The 27,146-nt window shown below is 38.1% G+C and overlaps 1 protein-coding gene across 7 annotated transcripts in view; it reads left to right on the top strand.

Annotated features, from left to right (window-relative positions):
- Positions 1-27,146, top strand: part of LOC122559093 (contactin-4-like) — a 2,522,648-nt gene that overhangs the window by 2,028,029 nt on the left and 467,473 nt on the right. For all 7 annotated transcript variants that reach the window (XM_043708367.1, XM_043708366.1, XM_043708371.1 and 4 more), the window contains one exon: positions 14,985-15,109. In XM_043708367.1, the coding sequence (XP_043564302.1) occupies positions 14,985-15,109 (125 nt within the window). The remainder of the gene's footprint in view (positions 1-14,984; positions 15,110-27,146) is intronic.

Below are 27,146 nucleotides of genomic sequence, written 5' to 3'. Positions count from 1 at the left end.
GCTGAGATTACAGTCTTGCATGGTGAGCTCATGGTATTCAGATCCCTGCAGGAAATTACTGAGGGACCTTTGATAAAAAGGACTACAACATCAGGTGTTGTCTTCATTATGATACTAATTTGATCAATTTCTCGCGGCATTGGGAAAAATATGACATTCTGTTTACCTTGTGTATTTGCAGTTGACTTGAGGGAAAACCTCCCTTTTGAAAGTGCCAAACTTGTTCTCAGTGTGTGAGATAACGTCTGGATTAACTTTAATGAATTAAAATCAGTGTTTAGTAGTAAAAAAAGTGTTTCACTTGGTTTGTTGATCTGTTGATCGAATCCCTCGTGTGGAAACGGGCCCTTTAACCCAAAAAGTCCACCAGGTAAAAAATAATGACTGCAGATGCTGGAAACCAGATTCTCGATTAGTGGTGCTGGAAAAGCACAGCAGTTCAGGCAACATCCGAGGAGCAGTAAAATCGACGTTTTGGGCAAAAGCCCTTCATCAGGAATCATCAGGCTTTTGCCCTAAGTGTCGATTTTACTGCTCCTCGGATGTTGCCTGAACTGCTGTGCTTTTCCAGCACCACTAATCGAGAATCTGGTTTCCAGCATCTGCAGTCATTATTTTTTACCTGGTGGACTTTTTGGGTTAAAGGGCCCGTTTCCACACGAGGGATTCGATCAACAGATCAACAAACCAAGTGAAACACTTTTTTTACTACTAAACACTGATTTTAATTCATTAAAGTTAATCCAGACGTTATCTCACACACTGAGAACAAGTTTGGCACTTTCAAAAGGGAGGTTTTCCCTCAAGTCAACTGCAAATACACAAGGTAAACAGAATGTCATATTTTTCCCAATGCCGCGAGAAATTGATCAAATTAGTATCATAATGAAGACAACACCTGATGTTGTAGTCCTTTTTATCAAAGGTCCCTCAGTAATTTCCTGCAGGGATCTGAATACCATGAGCTCACCATGCAAGACTGTAATCTCAGCCAGTATGATTATTTTGGATGATTTTGTCCCATGGCTTTCAGTGCCCTTTTCAAAGAAAGAGTTGCCTGCAACCTCATTTGACCTAAATGAGATTGGGTTATATTAAAGAAAATGCAGCAAGTGAAATAGAGTACCTTGAATTTGTCTCCTGGGTTATAATCATTGCTAATTAAAGTGGAACCTTGTATTAGTTTTCATTACGAATGAGCTGTATCAGCATTTCCAGATTGCAGAGCCAGTCTGCGAAAGCATTAATACAGTTTAGATTTGATTCCCTACAATGTGGAAACAGGCCTTCGGCCCAACAAGTCCACACCAACCCTCCGAAGAGTAACCCACCCAGTCCCATTTCCCTCTGACTAACACAGCAGGGAATTTAGCATGGCCAAGTCACCTGGCCTGCACATCTTTTGGACTGTGGGAGGAAATTGAAGAACCTGGAGGAAACCCGCAGGGAGAATGTGCAAACTCCACACAGACAGTCACCTGAGGCTGGAATCGAACCTGGGACCCTGATGAGTGAGGTAGCAGTGCTAACCACTGAGCCATCGTGCCTATTTGACTTTGTTAATCCTAAAATTACAGATTCCCTGGAACATCTGAACTTAAATGGTTGACAACATTTTCATTGTTATTTCGTTTCACTATCTCTGTGTTCCAAAACCTTGATTCTTTTTAACTTGATTTTGATACTCAGTCTGCTGGTTCGACCCAATGGGCCATATTTTGCTTTGTCGATTCATTTTAATGACTATGTGAATTTCTGTAAATCGTGGGCTTCATGAGCAGGACATATTGCAAGTGATTTGAAGGTTCACATTCTTCTGGTTTTTGCTTTGATAATTGCCTTCATTTAAAAATATATTCTGAGAAATAAGCCCAAAAAAAACTTGAGCAGCCTTTTTCTCGTCAAAGGTGAATCAAATATACTTGAACAGAGTTTTGCAGAAGAGATATGAATGAGAAGTGAATACTGAAGTCCAAGACAAGAATACGGTGAATGGTGGGATTTCAAAGTATCACCATCACATAGAAAAGGATGTAATTCACTTTTAACTAAGTGTCGGTGTCGCAGAAGCTACATTAGAGGCTGTCTGGAAACAATGAGGGCTTCAGAGACATGCAACTGACAGTGCAAGCATCTCTAGGCAGTGACTAGTCTAAAAGAACATAATCAGATGCCAGCATAATAAGGTGCCATTTCCAAAGTGAAACCAGAGTTAAGCTGTAGAACTGGCCTGGAATGACATGCAAAGATAGTCATGTACTAATATTATAGCGAAGGCTACAACTGGAACATTCAGCCCTTCAAGTCTGTTCCTCCATTCATATTGAATATATCTCATTAAAAATCACACAACACCAGGGTATAGTCCGACAGGTTTATTTGGAAACACTAGCTTTCGGAGTGCTGCTGCTTCATCAGGTGATCGGAGCAGTGCTCCAAGAGCTAGTGCTTCCAAATAAACCTGTTGGCCTATAACCTGATGTTGTGTGATTTTTAACTTTGTCCACCCAGTCCAACATCAGGTCCTCCACATCAAGAATATATCAAACCACCCCAATCCTGTTTACCCATCTTTGCTCCATATGCCTTGGTATTATTCCTTTGCAAATGTCTTGCATGTCTCAATTTACCCAGGAACCACAGACCTTTGGGGTAGTAAGATCTGGATTTCCGTGACCCATTTTTGAGAGCAAGATTGCACTTCCAAATGATCGAACTCTAATTTTGAAATGAGGCCAATTTGTTTTAGATTCCTTTGTAAGAGGCAATATGTTACTTCTGCCCTATCAATTCCATTAGAATTTTATTCCCCTCAAACAGATCACCAGGAATACAAACCAACTTCTTGTAACAAAACTCAGTTATTTAACTTTTTAGGATCTGATATTGCCTTAGTGAGTTCACACTGAGATAATGACCAATGCTCCATTAACCTTCAAAAAAATTGTTCCTTTGCTCTTGTACTGACAGTTTTTAGTGATTTGAGTGTACTGGCATTGATATGCATAGCCCTCCAGTTTAACCCTGCTGGGTCGTTCAGGTCACAGTTAATACAATTAGCATCAGTCACATTTCCACCTCATACTAAATTATGAGTGGAAATGAATCCTGAATTCAACAACCAACAGTAAGGCTTCCTTGAAAACTGTTTTTTGATGGTTTCTCCTAACGTATAATGCTTAAAATTGACAAATGACAACAAGATGTTACACATAATGTTTTGCCTTTCATGTGGAAAATGTATTAAGATTCCATTGGGGTCGTTGTCATTTCATAGACTTTTGTCCCCATAGAATACCTCGGAGATATGTTTATTTGTTTGTTTGTATGGGGACCTACAGTTTCCTGGACACTTCCCTGAACTTGTAGTTACAACAATCCATTCCCTTTGCTGATGAAATTCAGAGCCTACATGAAACTAAAACACAATGCTAAATATCACACAACAACAGGCTATAGTCCAACAGGTTTATTTGGAAGGACTAGATTTCGGAGCGCTGCTCCAGACAACCACCTAATGAAGGAGCAGCGCTCTGAAAGCTAGTGCTTCCAAATAAACCTATTGGACTATAACCTGGTGTTGTGTGATCTTTAACTTTGTACACCCCAGTCCAAAACCGGCACCTCCAAATCATTACTAAAACACAATTTATCTTTTTTAAGCATAGCTACATTGTGAGTCTTTGAACTTGCTAGATATTGTTACAGGTATAATGTTTATAAGGTTATGATATTTTGGGATTGTATCTATAACTTAGTGTAACATGGAGGGATGAAGAAGTTATGTAACTTGTTCTGAATTCTGCCTGACAGGAAATATAAGTAACTTGATTGTTGAAGGCTGGACAGGGAAGATTTTTTTTATTGGGATGAAGATATTCATATTCTGTGGGCAATCACAAGTACATATGTTTTCCATTTTGGTCAACTGTCAATCTCCACGTCACCCAGGGAAGTGTTAGAAATGTAAGGTTTTATAAACTGTTACAATTTAAACTGTCTGTTTATATCAAAGGTAGAAAGTTGTTGGAGATTTAGAGAGAAGCTAATTTGCATTTATGTCTGGCTACAAGATCCCTGTAACTCATGCTGGTGTCACTATGGATTGTCCAAGGGAAATGTCAGTAGGATGCATCTGATGCCCAAAAAGTGCAGTCTTAATTATTCACTGTGAGGTTCACTGGAAGAATGTAGGACGGTATAACAGAACAACACCAGGCATTCCTAAAAATGAAGTATCAGACCTAGTAATTTTGTTTTTCACAGGACTGCTTGCATGCTAAACATCATACGCAGTGAATGATAAACGGTACTAATTTGATGTCATGTGGAGTAAATCGAGAAATAGCTAAATGGCTAAGCTTGTTCCACTGCAGTTACAAAATAATCATTTAGGTAGCAATATGGAATGTGGAAACATTGACCACAATTGTCCTGCACACAAAGAGCAGGACAAATCCAATCCAGCTATTACCACCCTGTCAGTCTACTTGCAATCATCAGTAAAATATTGGAAGGGGTCCTCAATAGTGCGATCAACCATTATTTGCTAAGCAACGATCTGCTCACTGACACAAACCGCAATCTAATCGCAAATTTTGTTTAAACATGCACAAAAGATGTGAACTCCAGTGGTGAGATGTGAGTAACTATCCTTGACATTAGGGCCATGTTTGAATTAGCGTGTCATTACGTAGCCGAGCAAAGCTAGAGTCAATGGGAATCACAAATGGCAAAGGTTAGTGTTCACCTGCCTGATCAACATCCTCCGCAGGTGAAGGTCAGAAGTGGGGATATTTGCAGGTGATTCCCCCACTATCTGTAAACATCATATGGCCTACCATTGACTGGAAAATAAACTGATGTAACCCTATAAGTACAGTGGCTCTGAGAGCAGGTTAGAGTCGAGTCATCCTGCAGTGTGTAATTCACCTTCAGACCCTCTGAAGCCTGTCTGCCATCTTCAAGGCCTGATGGTTTTAGGTGTGATAGGATTCTCTCCACTTGTTTGGATGAGTGCCGTCGCAACAGCGCTGAAGTAGCTTGATACCATCCAGGACAAACAGCATGCTTGCTTGGTATTCTATCTAACATCTTCAATATTGATCTCCTCCACCTCCAATGCACAATAGCAACAGTATGTATCATCTATAAGATTCACTGCAACATTTACCAAAGCTTCTCAGACAGCTCCTTCTAAACCTGCAGCCTTTCCCGACTAGGAAGGCAAGGGCAGTAGATGCATGGAAACATCACCGCCAGGTCACATATCATTCTGGTTTGGAAATCTATTGCTGTTTCTTCACTATTGATAGGCCATAATTCTGGAAACCCTTCCCTAACAGCATCATGACTGTGCCTACACACCAAATGGATTACAGTAGTGCAGGAAGGCAGCTCAGCACCAACTACTTTAAGGCAGTTAGAGACTGGCAATAATGAGAGCTCAGCCAGTAACATCTACATCCTCAAAATAAATGAAAATAGGTAAGTGAGAGCTCACACTCAGTTAAGCAGACCAAGTGCATGAGTAATGAAATAAGGCTGAAAGACTGTTTTAGCTTTGACGAGAAGAAGGATTCTCCAAGCTGACTCTCGCTGTGAAAGTCAGTCTTGGGAACAGAAAATTTATCGTTCTGGGAAAATGAAAATAAAACAATTGATACAAAGTGAAAAATTGGGAAAACATAGTGACAACTTAAAGGACAGAGTAAAGTATTGCAGTAGTGTAGGATTGTCAGTCATATTTGAAGCCCTATCAGTAGTCTAGACCTTATCTTGAGTAAAGCAACAAAGGTCTCTCTTTAATCTTTAACAGCCACATCATCCATGTTTTAGAAACTATTACATGCTCACACACTCTTCGTTTAAAAATAAGGACACAATCCACAGCACTGCAATCTTCAAAGAATGATATTTGTAACTCTGATTTGTTGGTTTCAGCAAAAGTCTTAAAAGTTCTAATCTTGAGTAAACATTCTAGGCATTTATGGGCAATTCAAATGTCTTTTTCAGGGTTAGTAGTTTCTTCGGGGATTGTATCAATGCCTCCTTTTTGAATTGTTTATTGGAATAAGTTGAAAACAATTGTGAATGCATTTCAGAGTTTTGGCCCTCAAGCATCCATAAAAACATACTGAATCCTCTCAAACTAATAAACAATTCCTACCTTCTACCTTATTGATGATTTCAATCATTTTGTTCCATCATTAATTCCACTTTATATTTTTGTATTCTGTTTGTGTTTGCCTTTTAAATATAAGAACAGCATGAATTAACTCATGGAAGTTCCTCCCTTTATTTTTCATTACCAACACGGCATGTGGCATGTAATTTGTACAAAGCAGCTATTTTAGCTTGTACTTCCTCCCTTGTTACATCTTATTAATGTTTCTCTATATTGTTGTTGTACATACGCTTTGCACATATCCTCAGCAATTACAATTTTCCTCTTGCACCAAAAAGACCATTTGTTCTGTGATGTAGTTTGTTGTAACACTCAAGGCCTGTCTAAAATGAAATTCATCATTTTGTATTACGATTTATGCTCTCAATATTCTAGTTTCACAGCTTGTTAGTTGCTTGGGAAGCATTAACAATTATGATTACAGATGCAAAATGATTCAATAGTTTAATGTTGTCAGAATGCTAAGGAAAACACATTGCTCAAAGCTGCCTTTTTGAAAAGCATGCACCCACTTATTTGTAAGTAACATGAACCACTGATATTTTTCTCGGAAAAAATGTGCAAAATATTATGAAGACATTGAGTAAACTGCTGAATGATCAGCCTTCCTTCGTGCCAAATGCTTGACCTGGCACAAGATACGAGAAACTTGCCATGATCATTATAATTGCCATCCGGTGGAACATCCCAGGTTATGCAAACCCATTGTATGTTATAATGCATAATTTGAATTAATATTTTGTTGTTCCTGACACCAATTATAGCAGCTGCTAAGATAATTTCAGACTGTGTGGTTTATTTCCCTGTTTTAGACAATAGTCTCTATGTAGATATATGAGATATATTCGGGGCTCCACATGCTTTTGTGATATCCATTTAAGTTTTCACAGCAGTCAGATCAATTACGTAAAATGTGTGGGCAAACCTGCACAGTAATGATTATTACATAAGGAAAATTGACCTCAATTCCTTGAAGTGTTACTACTTGCTTTGTAAAACTTTACTGTAGCTGGTGCTCTTACTAGGGTTTTGGAAGACACTTTGAGATCAAAGACTTGAATTTCTTTTTAATTGCACCTAATAAAACTGTGTCAGTAACTGTATGAGATTTGAGTTTTACAGTAGAGTGCTTTGGCAGCTATTGTTAAGTTTGCATGCCATTTCAGCATAGCGCTATAATTATTACACATAAGTATCAAGTCATGCCAAGGCAAGTTTGCTTAAATTTACCGTCAGTCATTATTATTGTGCTATCCATCCTTTCTCACCTGGGAGCATTTCCTTTATGGTGTCTGTACTCCTAATGCTATTTATTTTCCTTACATGCATTTCGTGAGTAGCCATTGCAAACCAAATTTAAAACTGACAGGACGATCAGACAATGACTGCCTGCAAGACTTGTTTTGAATGCCCAATTCAACATCAGCATGCAGTTAGATATTTGAGAGACAGGTTCTCAAACCCAGTGTCCATGGGGTACAATTACTCTCAAAACTAAACCTAAAAAAGTGAACCAACCAATTACATCTATCAATGTCTGGAAGCCTTTGGCTGTAATCATGTTTCCCATTTCTGCTTCTATGAACACTATTTTCGTGAATTGTTCCACTAAATATACTGTTTGGCATCCCTACGTTTGCTTGCAAGTGTCACCGTCCCACCTATATTGACTCCCTGGCAAAGTCCTGTGAATTAGCTATTTTCTCCATTGACGTAGCTGAATTCTATCACACTGTCTTTTCTTCCTAATGACCAACTGCTTGATGGGAGGAAAGGGAAATAGTGAATGAATGAGCAAAACAGAAAAGAATGAAAATAGCATTTGTCTAAGGAATACAGATTCAAACAAAGGGATTACTTATGCTTTGGAAGATGTTCAAGAAACAACTAGAAGCCAAACAATTGCATCGAGTGGAAAAATTATGCACTTCTTAATGAACAAAACCACTGGAGATTAATTAATGTTTAAAAAACAAAGTAAGCTACATATGAATAGAAATGAAAATATTTAGAACCTCACTGGTCTTGGAAATAGGCTCAAAAGAATATCAAAGTTTGAACTGAGTGTTAATACAAAGGATATCCACAAGAGGAATAAAGTCCAATTAAATGAGCATTGAACAATTCAATAAGCTACTTAAATGAATAAAATCTCACAGTACAGTTCCCTTTCTTACAACCACTCATATTCTCCTGACAATTTTGAATGAATTTAATGATTACTTAAATAAATCATAATGGATAATTTTAATTGTGTTGGACATAGGCACCTGCTTTACAGCCTCCCTGGTTTTATTCTCCAGTGATCTGAAAATTGTCCTTGTTATAATGCAGCTATTTAAAGCTGCAAAGAGCCATGAGAAACCCATTTGAAATGATAGAGTTGTGATTAAGTGAACTGCAGCATGGTCATTAGCATTAATTAGTTGTGATTTGTACACAAATAAAAAGGTAATACCCATGGTGTGAAAGGCTGTTTGTTCCAGCAGCAGCACTATTTTAAGGGCCCTGTTCTAGTGCAGTGATAAATGTCCCTCACCCTGGACCAGGAAGCCTTGCTTCAAGTCCCACATGTTCCAGAGATGTGTAGGAACATCTCTAAACATGCTGATTAGAATTGAAAAGAAACACTATTTTAAGACAGCAACCTGCAATTGCTACTTCCTCCCTATTCTTTTGATGCCAGAAAGTGGATTTGGAGAATAAAAGCCTGGTGTTTAGCTGCTCAACTGCTCTAAATTTAGATTCAAGGAGAAATCATATAAATAGCAATTTGTCCTTTTATTTCAGATTTTCTTTTATTTTTGTGCCAAACTTATGTTCGATGATAGGACAAACTTCTGTAAAAGTTTCTCCTTTCAATATCTAGTGAACAGTCTATGCAGAAACAATAGACGAGGAAGGATAAATAATCATACAAATAATGAGTTTTTAATAAGATATGGGGCAAACCAGGAAATAAAGTTGATATATTCAGAGTGTTATCTTTGTGATATTGGTTTCTGACACAATACAAAACACTGATGTGACAAAGTTATTTAACAATAGTCATGAAAAAGACTTAGTTTAAAATGCTCTGCACATCCTACCGTCCCAGTGGCCTTGATTTTTAATGACATTCAACTAACACCATCAAGAACAGATTAACTGGTCATTCATCTCATTTGCTGTTTGATGAACCTTGCTTTTCACAAATGACTGCTATATTTGTCAGCATTACATCAGTGACTACATTTCACAATTAATTCATTCACTGAGAAATGCCTTGAGATCTCCTGAGGATGTGATAAGGCACTGGAGATGTAACTATACACCATTTTTTTAAAAAAAACCTTGCTAACTTATAGAATGACTGGAGCTCAAGGTGTTGCATTTTAAAATAATTCAAGATAAACTAGCAAATATTCTAAATACACCATAGATCTTTCAGCATTGGTGATCAGAAAAGACAGATTTTCATTTAAGATATAGACCCTTTATCCTAAATTACATCCTTTACATAACTCCAATTGCTACTGATTGAGTTGACACAAACTTATTGGAGACATATTTTGCTCAGTAATGGAGAGAAATGTACAACAGAAGGCAATAGCTGAGAAACATGGAAAATCTATGCCACAGAAGGAGAAACTCAAACCACTGTGTCAGTGCCAGATGAAAAAGAACTATCCAACTGAATCCCACAGTTTAGTTCTTGGTCTATAATCTTGTAGGTCGCAGCATTCAAAATCCATGTTCCAGAGGGTTTATGCATTTTAACACAGTTCAGCCCATGAATTTTAGTGCCCCAGCAATCCCCACCTGAAAGAAATACCTCCTCAATTCCCCTGTAATACTTTTGACATATGCTTCAAATTTCTGTTCCCCCTCCCCCCCACACCCCAACCCCATTAATTAATTAATCTCTCAGCTAACAGAAATAGACCCTGCTGATCCAAATTGTCTCGGTTCCCTCCTAATCACACATACAAATTAAATCTTTCTTCAGCCTCCTCTGTTCCGAAGGAACAATTTTTCATTGCTGCTGAATATCTTCAGATATTTTCTCCGTACCCTTCTTATTATGATCAAATCTTTTCTCTAATATGGTGACCATAACTTCCCATAATAGTTTCTGTGACTTTGCATTTTTGTTCTGCTACTATTTATGATGCTGTGCCTTGCTAGCATGGTGTACAGGAACACAGAGTCATCAAAAACTTAAAATAAATACACAAAATGCTGAAACAACTTGATTTTCAGATTTGGGTTGATAGAAAGTATAGAACAGGTCTCTGTCCTTAACAAGAAATCATTATTTATTTTTGGTAATTATATTCTAGCTACAAGGTAAACTGGGGAAAAGAAAGAAATGTATGAATTGAAGACTGGAAAAACAGTTATATAGTTTTTGTTCCCAAGATCTGTCAGGTTGGTATTTGCTGACTGAAGTTTTCTCTTTGATCTTCCCTCTTCCTCCTTTTTTCCCAAATGCTTCTGTTGGTTTGCAAGAGGCACAGAGTGACCGATTAACTTTTAAAACGTTGTTGACTTATACAATTTAAAACTTGCAGCATTTGCTGAATAGAAGATAAATTGGTTTCCTCAGGTTTAAAATGGCTTACTACAAAGAACTGTGAGTCAGATTTTTTGGTTGTTGTGAACCTTCGGTATTTTCTAGTCTCACTAACCTCTCTATTTTGCTCATAGCCAAAGCTGTTAAGCTCAGAGTCTTAAAGCTTGACTCCACTCATTATGAAGCAGCCAACTTGATTGGCACCTATCCACTGTAGCAGCAATATGTACCATTTGCAAGTTACATTGCAGACATTCACCAAGGCTCTTTAGATAGCATTTTCCAAACCCATGACCACTTCCAGCTAGAAAGACAAGGGTAGGAGAGATTTGGGAATACCACCCACCTTCATGTATCCTTCAAAACCACTCACCATCTTAGCTAGGAAAACTTTTGCCATTTCTTCAGTATCGTTGGATGAAAATCCTGAAACTCCCTCCCTAACTAAATTGTGGTTCTCCTTACAACAGTAGGTGAAGAAAACAGCTCATCATCACGACCTTCTCAAGAGCAACTGGGGGTGGTCAATAAATTCTGAATGAGCCAGTATCCCCCTATCCTGTGAAAGAATAAAAGAAAAGAGGACCTTTCTCATTAATAATTAATTCCTCAACCACAAACCAATCAACTTGAGTTGTCAATTACCTGTCACTAGCCACTTTATCAAGTTCCTTCCTTTCAAAACATGCAGCCATTCTTGCAAATCCTTGAGTTGTAGAGCATTTTTTAGTTATTTCTCTCATTTCAATCCTCAAGTTTAGAAGGAATCAAAATGAAAAAAAATCTGATCTTGACAGTAATAAAAATATTTGAGCCCAACAGTAAAGGGAAAGAGAGAATAATATTGAACAGCTTGGAAATGTTCCAAGTAATAGTCAGGTTATTGTCAGGTGAAAGGATGAGAGTTGAGCTGCAGCAGGGTAGAGTGGGTGATGTTGTCTTCATATGCATAGATTGCATCAGTCTGAAAGGTAAAGGAATTCATTAATTCTTTTGACCGATGATTGGCGATGAGTTACGGCTGGTGGGCAAACAGGTACTTCATCAATCAAAAAAAAAACACTGTCCATCCCCCATCCACCTCAATGTGACTCTGATCTCGCTAGGTTTATGGATGAGTGAGCAACAGCTTACCGCACCCCCACCCCTCACCTGAAGGAAAGATAGTTGGTTGCTGAATTGCTCCTTACAACTCTGCTTCACAGCTAAAAGACAGCACTCACTCAAGAGGTAGTCCCACCCACAGCCTGAGCTCTGTAGCGAACACAGCTGAGATTACAAGAAGAGGCCTGAAGATGACAATCCGAGTAGGTAAGTCCCAAAGGTCTTAGAGTGTGAGAATAGAGCCCAGACAGTAGTTTTGTTGAGTAGGTGGGGCCAAAGGGAGGGACGTGGCATCTTGAGATATCCCACAATGCCCCGTTCCTTTCCACTTCTGCACATTTTGGCCACTCTGCCTGACCGCCCTTGCCAGACACAATTTGATGTCATTTGAAGCTTGTGAGAAGCCAACTGAACCTTTAGTTATTTATTTTAATATGGCAGGTAGGCAGCTCATTTTAGCACCCATCCAACTTGTACATCGTGTAGTTGAGTTTTGGGGCGTATCGGAAGATGGTGGATTATCTGCCCAACATTCTTTTTAATATCCCATCCATGCTTAAAAATACATCTATCTAACTACAGTATGAAAAGTCAGCCCCTCGTCAGCCATTCAGTTGTATCAAATCTCTGCAGTGCGTTAAGATAAAAGTACACCACTCCTTAGGGCACTAAGACAGAAAGCAATATATTACAGTCTTACCAATGATTCCCACATCCCAAGAATGTATTTTTAAAATACAATGATTTTACATAAACATGATAGAACTTTCCACGTGAAGGTTTGGTCTTGAAAAGCTGAAGCAACTGTGCAGTCCTGTTGTATTCAATTACCACAGTACATAAAGCACCAATGCTGCCATAGACCAGCCCATGAGAAAGGTTCATGTGACTTTTTTACTCGCTTCCACAGAATAAGTTAAAAATAGCTGGAGAGTTCGAAAATGCTGTCTTTCTTTGAAATGCAGAAAAAAAAGTGCTGCTCCTACTTCGAAAGTGAAGGTTTGGAAAGTCAGCTTCCAGCTACACCCATCACAGGTGCATGAAGTAATAAATTATAAATAGTAAATCCCGGATGATTTCCACTCCAACTATAACTCAGATCTAGGTCAGAAGTACAAAAGAGATTAATGCGTGCAAGTGGTTATATTGTGCTGATTTCAGCTAACAAGCATATCACAGGTCCTCAATTATGAATAAAAATATAGAAGTTGTCAGGAGCAAACAACAAAATTGGCTTTAAACCTACTCATTGTTGGTTGTGACAAAGGAACTACATTTTAACATGGCTTACTGGAGAAAGGAAGTTGCTTATTGCCTCCAGCTATCAACTGATCATGTTCCATTGGGTCTCAAATCCCACAAAGCATCATTTAACTGTTAGCTGCAACACCATCGAAACGGATATGTCAATGAGGTCAATCTCTGGTGGAACACTGAACTTCAGGTCAAATTCCATCTTTGGCAGTAAAATACAAGGAACAAAATGACCCACGAAATCCAGAACCAAGAATATGTAAAAACAAGGCAATAGCCTTTAACATTAAGCAGAATTTTCATTGTTACATGTTAAGTCCCAGTATTTCCACTTCAATGAAAACCGATGCAATAAGTTCTTTGTGACTAGTGAAAGATAAATTATTACTGTCTCTTACTTAGATAACACTGGTATGGTAATGATATAAGACTTCCCAGGCTAAGCAATTGAATTTAAGGAGTTTTCAAAAGATGGAAAGTGCGATAAACATGCCTTTAAAGGTGACTAGCACAGATTAGCTAACTAGGCATATTTCGTCAAAGAAAATTCAGAATGTTGTGATTGGTAGACTTGGAGTTTGATCCTCGCTGTGAGAGTTTCCTTTGCCAAATGATCTACTAACAATGGTACATAAGCCAAGAGTAGTGACCTGGTTCAGGCATCCAAGTTTTTCAAAACAAGCTTTCTGAACTATTTTGGATGATATAAAGCAACCATATATAAGCTTGAGAAGACTCAGAGGAGATTGAAGGTCGAATTAAAGACACTGGATTATGAGTAAAGATTCAAAGAGTTGTTAAAACTATCAAGAGAAAATGTTTTAAAATATTGAAATACATGGAAAATCTGGATATGGAGTATTTAACCTGAAAGTCACTTGCCTCACTTAGAGAGAAAGGTCCAGATGTAATAAAACTGAAGAAGATTAGAACTAATAATTTGATATTGCGTTGCAGCAGGTTAGATTTGCAGAACAAAAATCCCAGTTTATAATAAAAATAAGCTGGTGAACATTTTGTGAGGAACTAGATTGAAGATTCCATAGAATCCCTATAATGTGGAAACAGGCCATTTGGCCCAATGAGTCCACACTGACCCTCCGAAGAGCATCCCACCCAGAACCATCCCTCTACCCTTTCCCTACAGCCCTGCATTTCCCAAGGCTAATCCACCTAACCTACACACCTCTGGACACTATGGGTAATTTAGCATGACCAAAGCACCTAACTTGCACACCTTTGGACTGCAGTAGGACACTGGAGCACTCAGTGGAAACCCACGCAGACATGTGGATCACATCCAAACTCTATACAGCATCTACAGGAAAGCTTTTGGTGATGCTACTCCCATAATATTAAAATAACTGAATAACATATTTTGTTGAATGTCCCTTTGTGATGGGAGAGACCATTACGCTGCATTATAATCATGAAAGCTTTCTCAAAGTTTGGTTGCTTTTCTGCCAAGGGAAATGTGATGGTCTGGGATGGGTAGAGGTGGGGAAAAAGGTTTGATGAATGAAATCTTTTTTCATGGTCTCATTCAGGTAAATGTAACACTTAGTACTTTTACTGTTCCTGCAGTTCTGACAATTTGCATGCGTAAAAGGACACATATAAATTTCAAACACCTCAGAGTTGTTTCAACACATTGCATGTCAGACTCACACGGAACACTCTTTTGATTTTGAAGCAAGATAAGAGTAGAAATAACAAGTCAATACAGATGGAACTGGCTATAAAATGCAGTGACAGGAACTTGAATTTGCTTGGTTAATAGGGTAACAATAGTCAATATCATTGTGTTCTATGTGGAAAAGGACTATTTCACTCACCTTGTACATATGGCTCGAAATTAGTGACATTTTTCTTATTTTTTTGAAGGATTACCCTGAAAGATGGCAGTTTAAGAATAGTTAATGTAACAAAGAGGGATGATGGACGCTACACTTGTATTGCCCGGAACCATTTTGGATCAGCCAACAGCACAGGAACAATAACAGTGAAAGGTACTAGTTAAATGTTATGATTTATTTATTAAAGAAATAATGACTCAAGTGTGCTTTGAAACAGTTGCACACATTACACTTTGTGTATTATTTAACAGTGACAATGTTTTACATTTGTTTATAAGCATAGCTAGGTGTTTTTAAACAAAGAAAATAGCCTACTCATTTCATAAATGCAACTTCAATTTTAACAGTATGGAGGAGTGCAAAGATGTGGGAGAAGTCGATTTGGCATTTTTATAAGGTGCATTATTGTCATTGTTCAGCATTATACTTTGCAACACTGACAAATTATAATTAAGATTTTGAGCAACTATATATTTGGTGAAACAATCCAATTTGTCTGGAGATCTTTATTTGCGACATGCGTTTACCCCAAGTTGTGAAAAATGAAATGTCTGTTGACCCTTTTGATATGACAATATGACAGTATTTGCATTGGAAATTCAAAGTAGGTTATTCCAGGAGCTAAGTCTGTCTCAATAAAATAGCATTGTCCCTTTAATTGAAGTTTTAGCTTGACCAAGTCATTGTTATGTGAGTTGAATGATTACATTCAAGCTGCTATAAGCCTTTTATATTCCCATTCCACTTCGTCAAATAGGGAGATGAAATGCAATCTTGCTTTTGCACACAGCCTTCTCAAAGTGAACAGGTAGGCAGAAAGCTGACAATACAAATAAGAATAGCTAGAGGGAATTATAACTCGATTTCCATTTCATGCTGAAGAATAGAAGATGAAATGCATTGACACAGAGAGAAAGCTTGATGACAAACCAGAAACAATGATTCTGAGGTAATGGTTGTTGCTCATATTGGGAGAAAAAACAAAATGACTAATTTCTTTTGTCTTAATTTGTATGTAACTAATTTGGTTTTAGATTTATGGATAAATCTGATGAAACAGGGTGGATGTGTTGTCCCAGTCGAAGTGGTGTCCTTCATCATCCATATGTGAGGATACTAGTGAGAGAGGGTCATGTCTTTTTGTGGCTAGTTGGCGTTCCAGGATACATGAATATCAACTAGCCACAAAATGACATGACCTTCTTCACTAGTATCCTTACATACAGATAAGGAAGGACACCACTTCGACTGGGACAACACATCCATCCTAGGACAAGCCAAACAGAGACACACACGAGAATTCCAAGAAGCATGACATTCCAACTGGAACTCTATCAACAAACATATCAAGTTAGACCCCATCTACCACTCCCTGAGAAAAGGAACAGGAAGTGACTTCACCACAGGAAATTAAAACACCACAGGAAATGACATCACCAAACCAAAGAAACCCAAACATATAAATAGAAAGCAGGAATTTTGAACATTGCTTCACCTGAGGCCCACTGAAAATGTTACCTAGTAGGGTAACGAAACATCTGGAAATGAACCTTGCAACTCAGCAAGCAAACCTACATCCAAAACCTCAACCTGAACTACAAATCTTCTCAAAACTCATTCAGGAAGACATACATAATGCGCTGGAATGTGGAGGTTCAATGTAAAGAAATGTAAGCTCACAATTGTATTTTTTATTTAAAAGAATTGGAACGTCGTCACAGAACAGAAAAGTGCACTCCTGAAATGTGAATGCATAAAAAAAAACCATTAAAACTATTACCGTTTCATTTTATGAAGATAACAGTGAGCACAATAGCAAACCTTATTTGTTTAAGGCAAGGTTTACGGCACATATGGCACAGTGGTGGTGCCCGTACCTCTGAGCCAGGAGTCCAGGTTCAAGTTCCAGCTGGCTCCAGAAGTGTGTAATACTATCTCTCACCGGGTTGATGAGAACATATCTACAGTAACAGTTACAGACCAAAGTTACAGTATTGTTTTTTGCATTCCATTTTACAAAGAACTTAACATGAGAGGCAGATCCACTGGAAGAAATCAAGAAGGAAAGATTCCAATTATAAAGGTAAAGTTAAGACACTGCAATGTTGTCTATTCTAACAGAGAAGATTCAAAGTTAATGAAGTCTTTTAAAATTATGAAGGATTTTGACATGTTGAATAGGAGAAAAATAATTCTTCTGATTCAAGTGCCAATTATATTTTAAACTAAGTAGTAAGAGAATGAAGAATGAGGTGAAGTGACATTTCTTGACAGTATAAATAATTAGAACATTGAATGTCTTTCCTCAAAGTAATTGATGCATCCTTTCAGAATAAGTTGATTAACATTTAAAATATAGCATGACACCATGTATTCAGGAATAGACAAGGAACAATGGGATTTATTTTGGATTATTCAAGCAAGAAAACAGCACAATGTTCATCAAATGCTGAAGTCCTTTATGGTTCTAGTTAAAAAGATCCTGGAAATGTAACATGATAGTCCTTTTACTGAGCTTTATGCTCTGTGGATATCATGTTAAAAGTAAGATGTATTTTGAGGTCTATGTTGTAGAGAATTGAAATAGGATTTCTACATAACAATTTATACATATAAATTGGCTCATGCTTTGATACAAAAATAGATTGTGAAAGAAGAAAGATTTTCATTTGTATCATAGATGTCCCAAAGTATTTTCAGTTTGTGATAAATGTTCAAAATGCAGCCAATTTTGGCATGTCGACAATGTAGCAATAAATGCACATGAAGATCCCACTAGCATCAGTCATAATAATCAGATAATCTGATTCACTGATGTTGGTTAAGAGTTATTAAGGGATATGACTAACAACTTCCCAGCACTTCCTCAAATAATGCAACTGTATCTCTTTTTGCTTTATGAAAGGATAGATTGGCACATGTTTTAACATCTCATCTGAACGTTAGTTTATCTGATGATACAGCACTTACTCATTATTCCTCTTGAGCGTTAGTTGAGGTTTTGTGCTCAGGTGTCTGGACTGTAATTTGAATCTCCAACATTCTGATGCACTGGCAAAATTACTACCACTGAACCATGGCTAACTCGTTATCCCTATCATGCTAAAGCATAAGGTGAAGAAACAATTAACCTTCACTGTTCCAGGAACAGATGTTGACAGCTGACATGAGCATATTCAACCACATTTCTTTTTGCATTAAAGTTCATGAGATCAGATAGCTCAGGGATACCAAACAAATCATGGAGATATGTTGGTCCAACAACATTGATGCTGTTGTCCACCCTAATGATAAGATTTTCAGTGGAAGCAGGTACGGTTGAAATGTACTTGCCAAAGTGGATCCTGCAGACACGTACATTGTTGCAATGGTATTAACAATGGCTTATCAATATTCAAGTTACATCATCTAATTTTAGACTACAGTGATTTTTGTATAGATCATATACAGGCATAAAATAACTACTGTAATGACTTAACTACAGATTGAACTAAGCTTTGTGAAAGTAGTGTGAAGTTTACATACCTGTCTGCACTGAAATTTTCACCTCGTACAAAGACAATGATAATGGCCAAACAAGTCATATTCATATCCTGTTTAATTCATACATAGAGGATAATTCAACATAAGGGGAAATGAAAGGCTAACTGTTACCTAGCCAGCCTGGAAAGACAAGGAGCAGACTCAGGAATATATAAATGAGCCTAAATTAACTGTTGCTTGAACAGCAATGCAGAAGCAAGCAAAGGTGAATTTGTGTGCAAAAATGAGAAGACACATTTCCTGCCTATCTCTGACTTAATGTCTCAAAAGCCTCTGCCTTGTGAAGTAGAAACTTTGCCCAAAGCTGTTCACCGAGATCTCAAGCTCTGCAAATCTTAACACCGCTGAAGAAGTAAGACAAGAACTAAAGTATTCAAGACACAGGTTTAAAATTTACGACCTGAAGGACTCCAAGAACTTGCACTAACAACTGTCCTTCCCTTCCTGTGTCTGGAGGAACACTCCACAGCTTCTCCCTAAGTTGTCTACCTATGTTTGCTGATACATTTCTTTTGAGGTAATACATAATAACATTCCTCTTGAAATAAACATCTCATTTATTTTGACCTAGTTAATTATGTTTCAGTAATTATGGAGTGGTAACTGCATGCAAAACGTCAAAAAACAAAAAAAATTGTTTCAACTGACTGAGAGGTGGGCAAAAAGTAAAAACCTGATTCCTCCCCCCACCTGGTCATGACAATATGGGATATTATTTCAGGATTTTCCTGCTGGTGACAGGAACAAAATGTCAGGACTATTTCTCGGTTCCTGTTATAGGTGCTCACTCTCTGGATGCTCACTCTTGGGATGTTCACAGGGGCGCCAATTAAGAATGCTGGGTTGGGTCTCAAAGTTGAACAGTCAGTTAAAGGCCCCCTATTTTAACAGGTACAGCAGACTATCATTGAAGGTTAATAAAAGAAGAGGGTGCTTCAACAGGAAGGCAACTTTGCTCCAAAGTTTTCAAATCTTCAATTACAAAATAAATTAGGAAAGAACCCCTACAGGGCAGCATGACCACTCCTGCAACTAGAAAGGCAAGGCCACTTGGCCTGTCAGTAAATCTGGTGCCAAGGCCTACTGCAGGCTGCTCATCTTCAGGAACCCAAACTAGTCCGTCCTGACCTAGAAGCTTGAAACCCCTAATTGACCTCTTCTAATTGGGTACTTCACTGCCACCAATCTTCCCATCTCTATTCTGTTTCTAAGTCTAATTATCAACTATAAATGTTAGTCCTGAATCTAAACCGAAGTGGTTTTGGCCTTCCTTAAGATGGCAGTTAATTGCCTGATAGGAATAAATATAGTTTGCATGAACTTTGCAGTTGTAGATACTTAGGACTAACAGGAGTTGTGCAAGCATATCTGCTTCTCTCAGAAAGTTGTGTAAATCTCAGGCATATACAACCTACGATATAGTTTTCCCTATCAACAGAGTATATAAGATTGATTTTGTGTGACATTGCATGACATTCATAGGAAGGTGGAGCTAAAGTAACTTAAACATCAACTGTTTCAGAAACGTTATCTTATATTACATCTCCCCAGGTATTTTTGACCATAGTTAGCCTTTTATAACCATGTATGTTACATTTACCACAATCCCGACTGCCCCCAAGTCTCTAACATCACAAATGCATGTGGTCTGGGAATTTTACCATTTTCCTGGAATGCTTTATGTTTCAATTTGGAAGATTGGTTGTTCTTTTGATTAGGGATGCTTGACTTTAATTCTGAACTTCTTTATGTCAGTTCTCTGCTTTTTCTCTTTTATCTCTTGGATATCCTTTTTGGAGAATACAATTCCAGGTCAACAAAAATATTTTATTTTTTATTAAGCTATTTTCTAATCAACCTGTTCAGAGATGTTATTACATACTTCCAGAGCAAGTGAGACTTGAATCCAGGCTTCCTGGTTCAGGGATAAGAACACTGCACTAGTCCATTGCCTTAGTTGAAGGACCATTCATCTCCTGAATTCTCCCTTAACATAAAGTCGCTGTGTACCTCAGAGTATTGTCACATAATAACATCTAGGGATCTCATGAAATGTCCATTATGGAAAATGGCTGCTCCATTCAAATAAATACTTGAGATATTGATGTATCCTGGATCTTTGAACCAGGAATTTGATTCTTGATGGGAATGCACATTCTGCTTTTTGCATTGTCCTGGATGTTCTTTTTGACATTGTTTTGAATCTGTGTGCATTGGTCGCCTATGGAATCAGATGCCGCCCATTTCCCTCCGTTTATGGATCAGGGTGGACATCTTTAGCAGATTTCACTGGATGTCTGTCATAGAAGACAAAGATTTAATATTTCTACCAGTCTTATAAAATTTATGCCTTCTTTGCTATTGAACAGTTCTCCAGTGCCCACCCAGCTAATCTCTCGAAATCTCCTACCAGGTATTTCTTAAGTAGTAGGACAGAATGGTTTGTTTCTGAACTAGTTGTTTGCTTCACTGCCGTTGAATATCTTCAACAACCGCAGGTCCTTTGGGGTCAAGATATCCTTGTAGGCTCAAACCCAGGAGTGTTCATTGTGAATCACATGTATGTTTTCAAATCCAGTACACTAGTTGTGACATAGTGTACTTGGAGTATAGCTTTAAGCTTAGGAGTATTTCCACCTGGATCATGTAATTGAAGCCTTGTAGGCGATGACCTCAGTTTCTTTCACCATTGTATATGATCTGATCAGACATGACAATCATAATAATATTTAGCTTAAAGTTAGCAAGATGCCCATTGACATCAATAAGTTCTGTAAAAGTTTAGTTGGTTGAATTGCTATCTCAGCTCACAGCAGAAAACTTTCTTCAAAATGCTTCTGGTATATTTTCTTATGAAGATATATTGACTAACGTGGGTGTCTTTTCTCATGGGGGATGCTCTACTATGTAATTCTTTCTGCACACGATCACCGGTCTTCACCCTGTTCTGAAACTGTGCCTTAGTGCAGTATATCTTCTGGAAGTGAGCTACAATTTTACAAACACACTTCTTTGTACTTATTACTGCACAGTTGTTTGACTTACTCACAGTTTTGAATTGCCACATACTTCTTCACTGTGTCCATAGCTTATAAAGTAATAGACTCTGTTGCTGTCCAGAGACAGGGGTGTTCATCACCTTTCAGGATTTGTCTCTGAGTCTTGCTGGTTTTGGTTTGCTTGAAAACAAGATCTTTATTGGACGATAAGAAATCTGACAAAGTTTCATCATGAATTACATATGCAATTCTGTTGCTCATGAACTCTGATTCTTAGTCACAGTGTTATACTGATCTGTGGAGACTATTAATGAAACTGTCTATGGAGTCACTTGTAAGTTGATTTTTTTCTTTTCAATCTTGCGCATTCAATGATTTTGTTTGGTTTTGGAATAAAATAATCATCAAACACTTTTAAATTTTCTAAATAGTTTCTGTTTTTTCTTTAATGTTTTGGCAATCAGTAACATCATCAACTCCAAGGCAGAATGAAGACACTAACTTGTTCAGCCCTAAGACTCATAGATACATTTGATTTCCTGTGTGTAATTAATTCGGAGTACCATGAACTGTGGAGAATATATCTCCTCCTCTTAAGAACTTGTGCGGATCTCAAGTGCTTCTACCCAAAGACTGTGACAACTTTGGATTGATTGGAATTTAATGCAGCATGAATATGAACCCCTTCAGAAGAATGGGATGACATGATGGCTCAGCTTCGGGCGACTGTGTGGAGTTTGGAAATTGTCCCCGTGCTGCATGGGTTTGCTCCAGTTTCCTCCTACAGTCCAAAGATGTGCAGGTTAGGTGAATTGGCCATGCTAAATTGCCCATTTTTACAGGGATGTAGAGGTTAAGTGCGTTTGTTGGGGTAAATGTAGAGTAATGGGGAATGAGTCTGGGTGGGACATTCTTCAGAGGGTCACTTTCTACACTGAAGGGATTCTATGATTCGATGAAAAGGGTAAGTAGCCAAGTATTTATCCCAGGGTAGGAGAGTCCAAAGCTAGAGGGCACAGATTTCAGGTGAGAGGGAAAAAATTTAAAAGGGATCTGAGGAACAGCTTATACCAGAGAGTGCAAGTGGTGGAGATAAAAAAAACCTGCAATGCTGGAATCCAAGGTGGACAAGCAGGAGGCTGGAAGAACACAGCAAGCCAGGCAGCATCAGGAGGTGAAGAAGTCAACATTTCAGGTGTAACCCTCCTTCAGGACTGAGAATGGGTGTAGAGAGAGCTGCAGATAAAGGGGATAGGGGACAGGTTGGTGAAGTGGGGATAGGTGAACACAGGTAGAGGCCATGACTTGGTTGGTCAATGGGAGAAAAGGATCCGGTTGGTGGCTGGAAGGAAGGGTCTATGAGAGGAATGGAATGGAGGGGGAGGGGCCGGAAATGGGTTTTGGAAGGGAGAACTTTGAAATTGGAGAACTCAATGTTGAGTCCTTCAGGCTGTAGGCTGCCCAGACAGAAGATGAGGTGTTGTTCCTCCAATTTGTGGTCTGGTTCGTTGTGGAATGGAAGAGGCCGAGGATGGTCATGTCGGAAAGGGAGTGGGAAGCGGAATTAAAATGGGTGGTGACTGGGAGGTCCAGTCGGCCCCTGCGCACCAGGCTGAGATGCTCAGTGAAGCATTGCCATCATTTACACTTGGTTTCCCCATTGTCGAAAAGACTACAGCGGGGACACCTGATGCACTAAACTAAGTTGGAGGAGAGACAGTGAACCTCTTTCTCACCTGGAAAGACTGTTAGGGGCCCTGGATGGAGGTGAGGGGGGTGGTGTACTGGCCGGTTTTAAATCTTTTCTGCTTTCAGAGGAAGGTACCTTGGGTGGGTGCGTAGGGTGGGTTGGTGGGGAGAGTGGCACAAGTCAAGGATTGGCAAAGAGAATGGTCCTTGAGGAGAAGTGGTGGAGACAGGTACAATTACAACATTTAAAAGACATTTGGAGAAGTACATGAATAGCAAGAGTTTAGAGGGTATTGGTTAAATGCTAGTAAATGGGACTAGATGAGTTTAGGATATATGTTCGGCATGGACAAGTTGGACTGAAGGGTCTACATTTAAAAGACATTTGGAGAAGTACATGAATAGCAAGAGTTTAGAGGGATATTGGTTAAATGCTAGTAAATGGGACTAGATGAGTTTAGGATATATGTTCGGCATGGCCAAGTTGGACTGAAGGGTCTGTTTCCATGTTGTGTAACTCTATGGCTCTATGACTAGCTTCAGCAGAATTCATATTTGCCTCTTATTCTCTCTGATTCTCTGACCAGGAATTCAGTCCATGTATCAGTCATGATATTGAGCCTAGTGGTGAAGCCAAACTATCCTGATGGTTTTGAACTTTTTTTACATTGTTGTAGTATCATGTTGTGAGTAATCTAGTGTCTATCTGACTTGGGCCTTGTTAATGTTGGAGAGATTTTGACAGGTTAGTAGGAAAATCAAAAATTGCTGAATGACCAGTTCTCAACCATGGAAAATATCATGTTGATATTTCTGAGAGCTGCTAGTCAGTGTTGCTATTTAACATTAATAGAGATGGTTGTACTTTCTCTTCTAGGAGATAGTCATGAAATTGATCTAATAGAACACCTACGTTAGTGTTACTTATAGCCGAATCTCCATGTATTGCGATCATTTGGCCTGGGTAGCTTCAATATCAGAAGATTTGTGGATGACCTGAATGTTCAGAGTACTTCATGAATAGCCATAAACGCAGGTCACTGTTGATGAGTCTTTCATCATTATTGAGAGGAAGCAGAAAGGAATGTTTTTGGCCAAGTTAGATTTATACAGTTCTCTGTAATTGCCATGTCAGAACAAATTTCAAATATTTTTGTTTGGATGTCATTATCATAGCTGCATGAGAGCAGAATGACCAGGAGAGCTCTGATACTCAAAGCACAGTTGTTGTTTGTAGTATTTGCTGGAATCTTGCAGTATCTGCAAATCTACAGGTTTATCCTTCAGAAGTTAAGAATTTTTAAGTTAGGAGGTGTTTTAAGTTATTTGCTGCCAACAATCCTCTCTTGTCTACCCTATGTCAAGGGCTTGCCTAATGGTCAGTGGTAAAGAATATATCACCATAAGGTCCTTGTAGAAATGGCACAGTTCTTCATGAACAAAATAGTTTGCTGCATGATAATATTAAGTACAACTGCATTGCCAGTCAGATATAATTAAAACAACTCTCTGGAGCTGTTCAAAATATGTCTGCTCCCCATGAAAGCTCGAGTAGAGCTCACTATCTTTATCCACAGATCTTGTGTGACATTAACAGAACTGATAGAGCTCAATGTAACATGAACATTGACTCTTTTAGGATATCTTGTATAACATTTGTAACTACCACAGTAATGTTGTCAGGACCCATAGCCTTTCTGCTTTTGGTGCATTCAGCCATTTCACAAGATGACATGGCTGGACATTGACATCCTCAATAAATCCAAAAGGGCATGATTCAAATAATTGAGTGTTATAACAATCATTTCAATGCCAATATTTTCATCATATACCTGATGTACGAAAACCATTATCATTTTAACAGTCTACTTTTTAATATTGGACAATATGATAGAGGAAAATAGCTCAACAATACAGAAACTTGCTATGGTCTTTGGATGACAGGAGTTAAATTGACCTCAATGCAATTCAATGTAAAAATCTTCAAAGAAGTGTGAAAGGAAGTATTTTGTTACGTGTTTTTAGAGCTAGTTAAGCTGGGTAATTTTATCTGAAGATTGGAGGGCAGTAATTCTATCTTGATGTGCAAAGAACGAACAGAACATTGATTTGGAAATATCAGAATCAACATGTGAACCCATCAACGTACGTCAAAAGAGCTGAAGGAGCAAGTGTAGCATAATTTAGAAGTAGAGTCATAGAGTGATTTACTAATCCAGTGGATTTCTTTGTTAGCACACAAAAAAAAACACAAAAGTAAATGATTTTGATTAATTCACAGCTTTTTGTGCTCAGAATTGAGAAATCTGATACAGTAGTCAATGGCATAATTCCCAACAAATATATTTTTTGCTTCAATTGACCACAACGTCCATCAACATTACACTATAAACAGGCTATTTGAATGCCACAATTCAAAATACAACTGTATCTCCATTTTAAATAGCCGCTTACAGTTCTCCAAGGTGAGTACTGCAGATGCAATAAAATCTGTTAATGTTATTAGAAGCACTTCTAGTCAATTCTTGGAATATCTCTTGAAATCTCTTCTTTAAGAAGAAAGACCAACATTTGCAAGAAACAAAGTAATAGAATTAAAATTGTATTATACAGGATGTTTCAGTTCTTATTGCTCCAAGTACATTTGTTGCTGTTTTTGAGAAAATCAATCTTCTTTGGTAATCAATCAAGTTTTCAATCGCCTACTTGGTGTAAATTTTGTGGAAGTCTTTCAGTTTATTGGAAAGGCATCCACAAATGTGTACCATTGCATTTGCTTTCTTTTCCTTCGGGAAGGGTATTTGGGAAGGCTAAAATATTATCAAAATCATGGTGAACAATGACACTCATTTATTGAAGTGAGGTCGCAGTACAGACATCTAAAAGCAAAAAAATTGTGAGTGCTGGCAATTTGGAATAAAAACAGGAAATGGCCAGAGGTCTGGCAACTTCTGGGGGAGAGAATAGATCTGGTCAATTACAAAGGTCTCAAAGGAACAGCTGATGGTTTTGCAGTTTTTTTAAAAACCAGTCCATGGCTCGGGTGTGAATTTCACAGCAGGAATACAGTCAGATCAGGAAAGTGCACATTGTCTTTGAGAAAGTCGTAGAGAATTAGTTTGAACTTCTTTCATGCACTTCACATCCTTGTAACATTTCATTTTTATTTATTTTACAGTTGAATTGTTTACATTTGTCTAATCTGAACAACAGCACAATATATTGTTTAAAAAATTTGTATTCCCATGTGGAAAAGCAAAAACAAATTCTCTCCCAGTGTCCAGGCCAACATTTGCCCTCAACTAACATCTTTGAAAACAAGTTAAATGGTTATTTATGTTTGTGGATCTTGCTGTATGCAGATTAACTACTGTCTTTAGATACAAAGCAGCAATCTTGACACTTGAAAAATAATTCAATGTCTTTGGAATGATTTGGGAAACCCTGAGGTCATGAAAGGAGCTATATAGCATGCAAGTTAATTTGTTTATTCATCATTATCTAGTGATATGAAGAGATAGAGTGATTTATCTTGAGGAATAACACTTGAATTCTGCTGTAATGATCTGTGTAAGTGCTGGTCTATTGTCTCAAAGAATATTAAGAGACATTACAGGCACATGCATTGCTTTCAGCTTTCATGTGAAGTTTTGTCTTCCATTAGAACTCCCAACAATTGCAGCCAGTATAGTAGCAAAATGATAAGTTATATATTGAAATTAAAACCAGACCTGAAGGAAAACAGATGAAAGAGCTGTGTCTTGCTCTTCAGGTGGAGTCATAAAGTCATAGAGATGTACAGCACAGAAATAGACCCTTCGGTCCAACCCGTCCATGCCGCCCAGATATTCTAACCTAATCTAGTCCCATTTGCCAGCACTTGGCCCAGACCTCTCGAAACCCTTCATATTTATAGATTAGATTAGATTACTTACAGTGTGGAAACAGGCCCTTCGGCC

The sequence above is a fragment of the Chiloscyllium plagiosum genome, chromosome 18, assembly GCF_004010195.1.
Source record: "Chiloscyllium plagiosum isolate BGI_BamShark_2017 chromosome 18, ASM401019v2, whole genome shotgun sequence".
Classification (NCBI taxonomy): Eukaryota; Metazoa; Chordata; class Chondrichthyes; order Orectolobiformes; family Hemiscylliidae; genus Chiloscyllium; species Chiloscyllium plagiosum.
The sequence above is the reverse complement of the archived record's forward strand: the minus strand, read 5'-3'. Positions and strand labels throughout refer to the sequence as shown.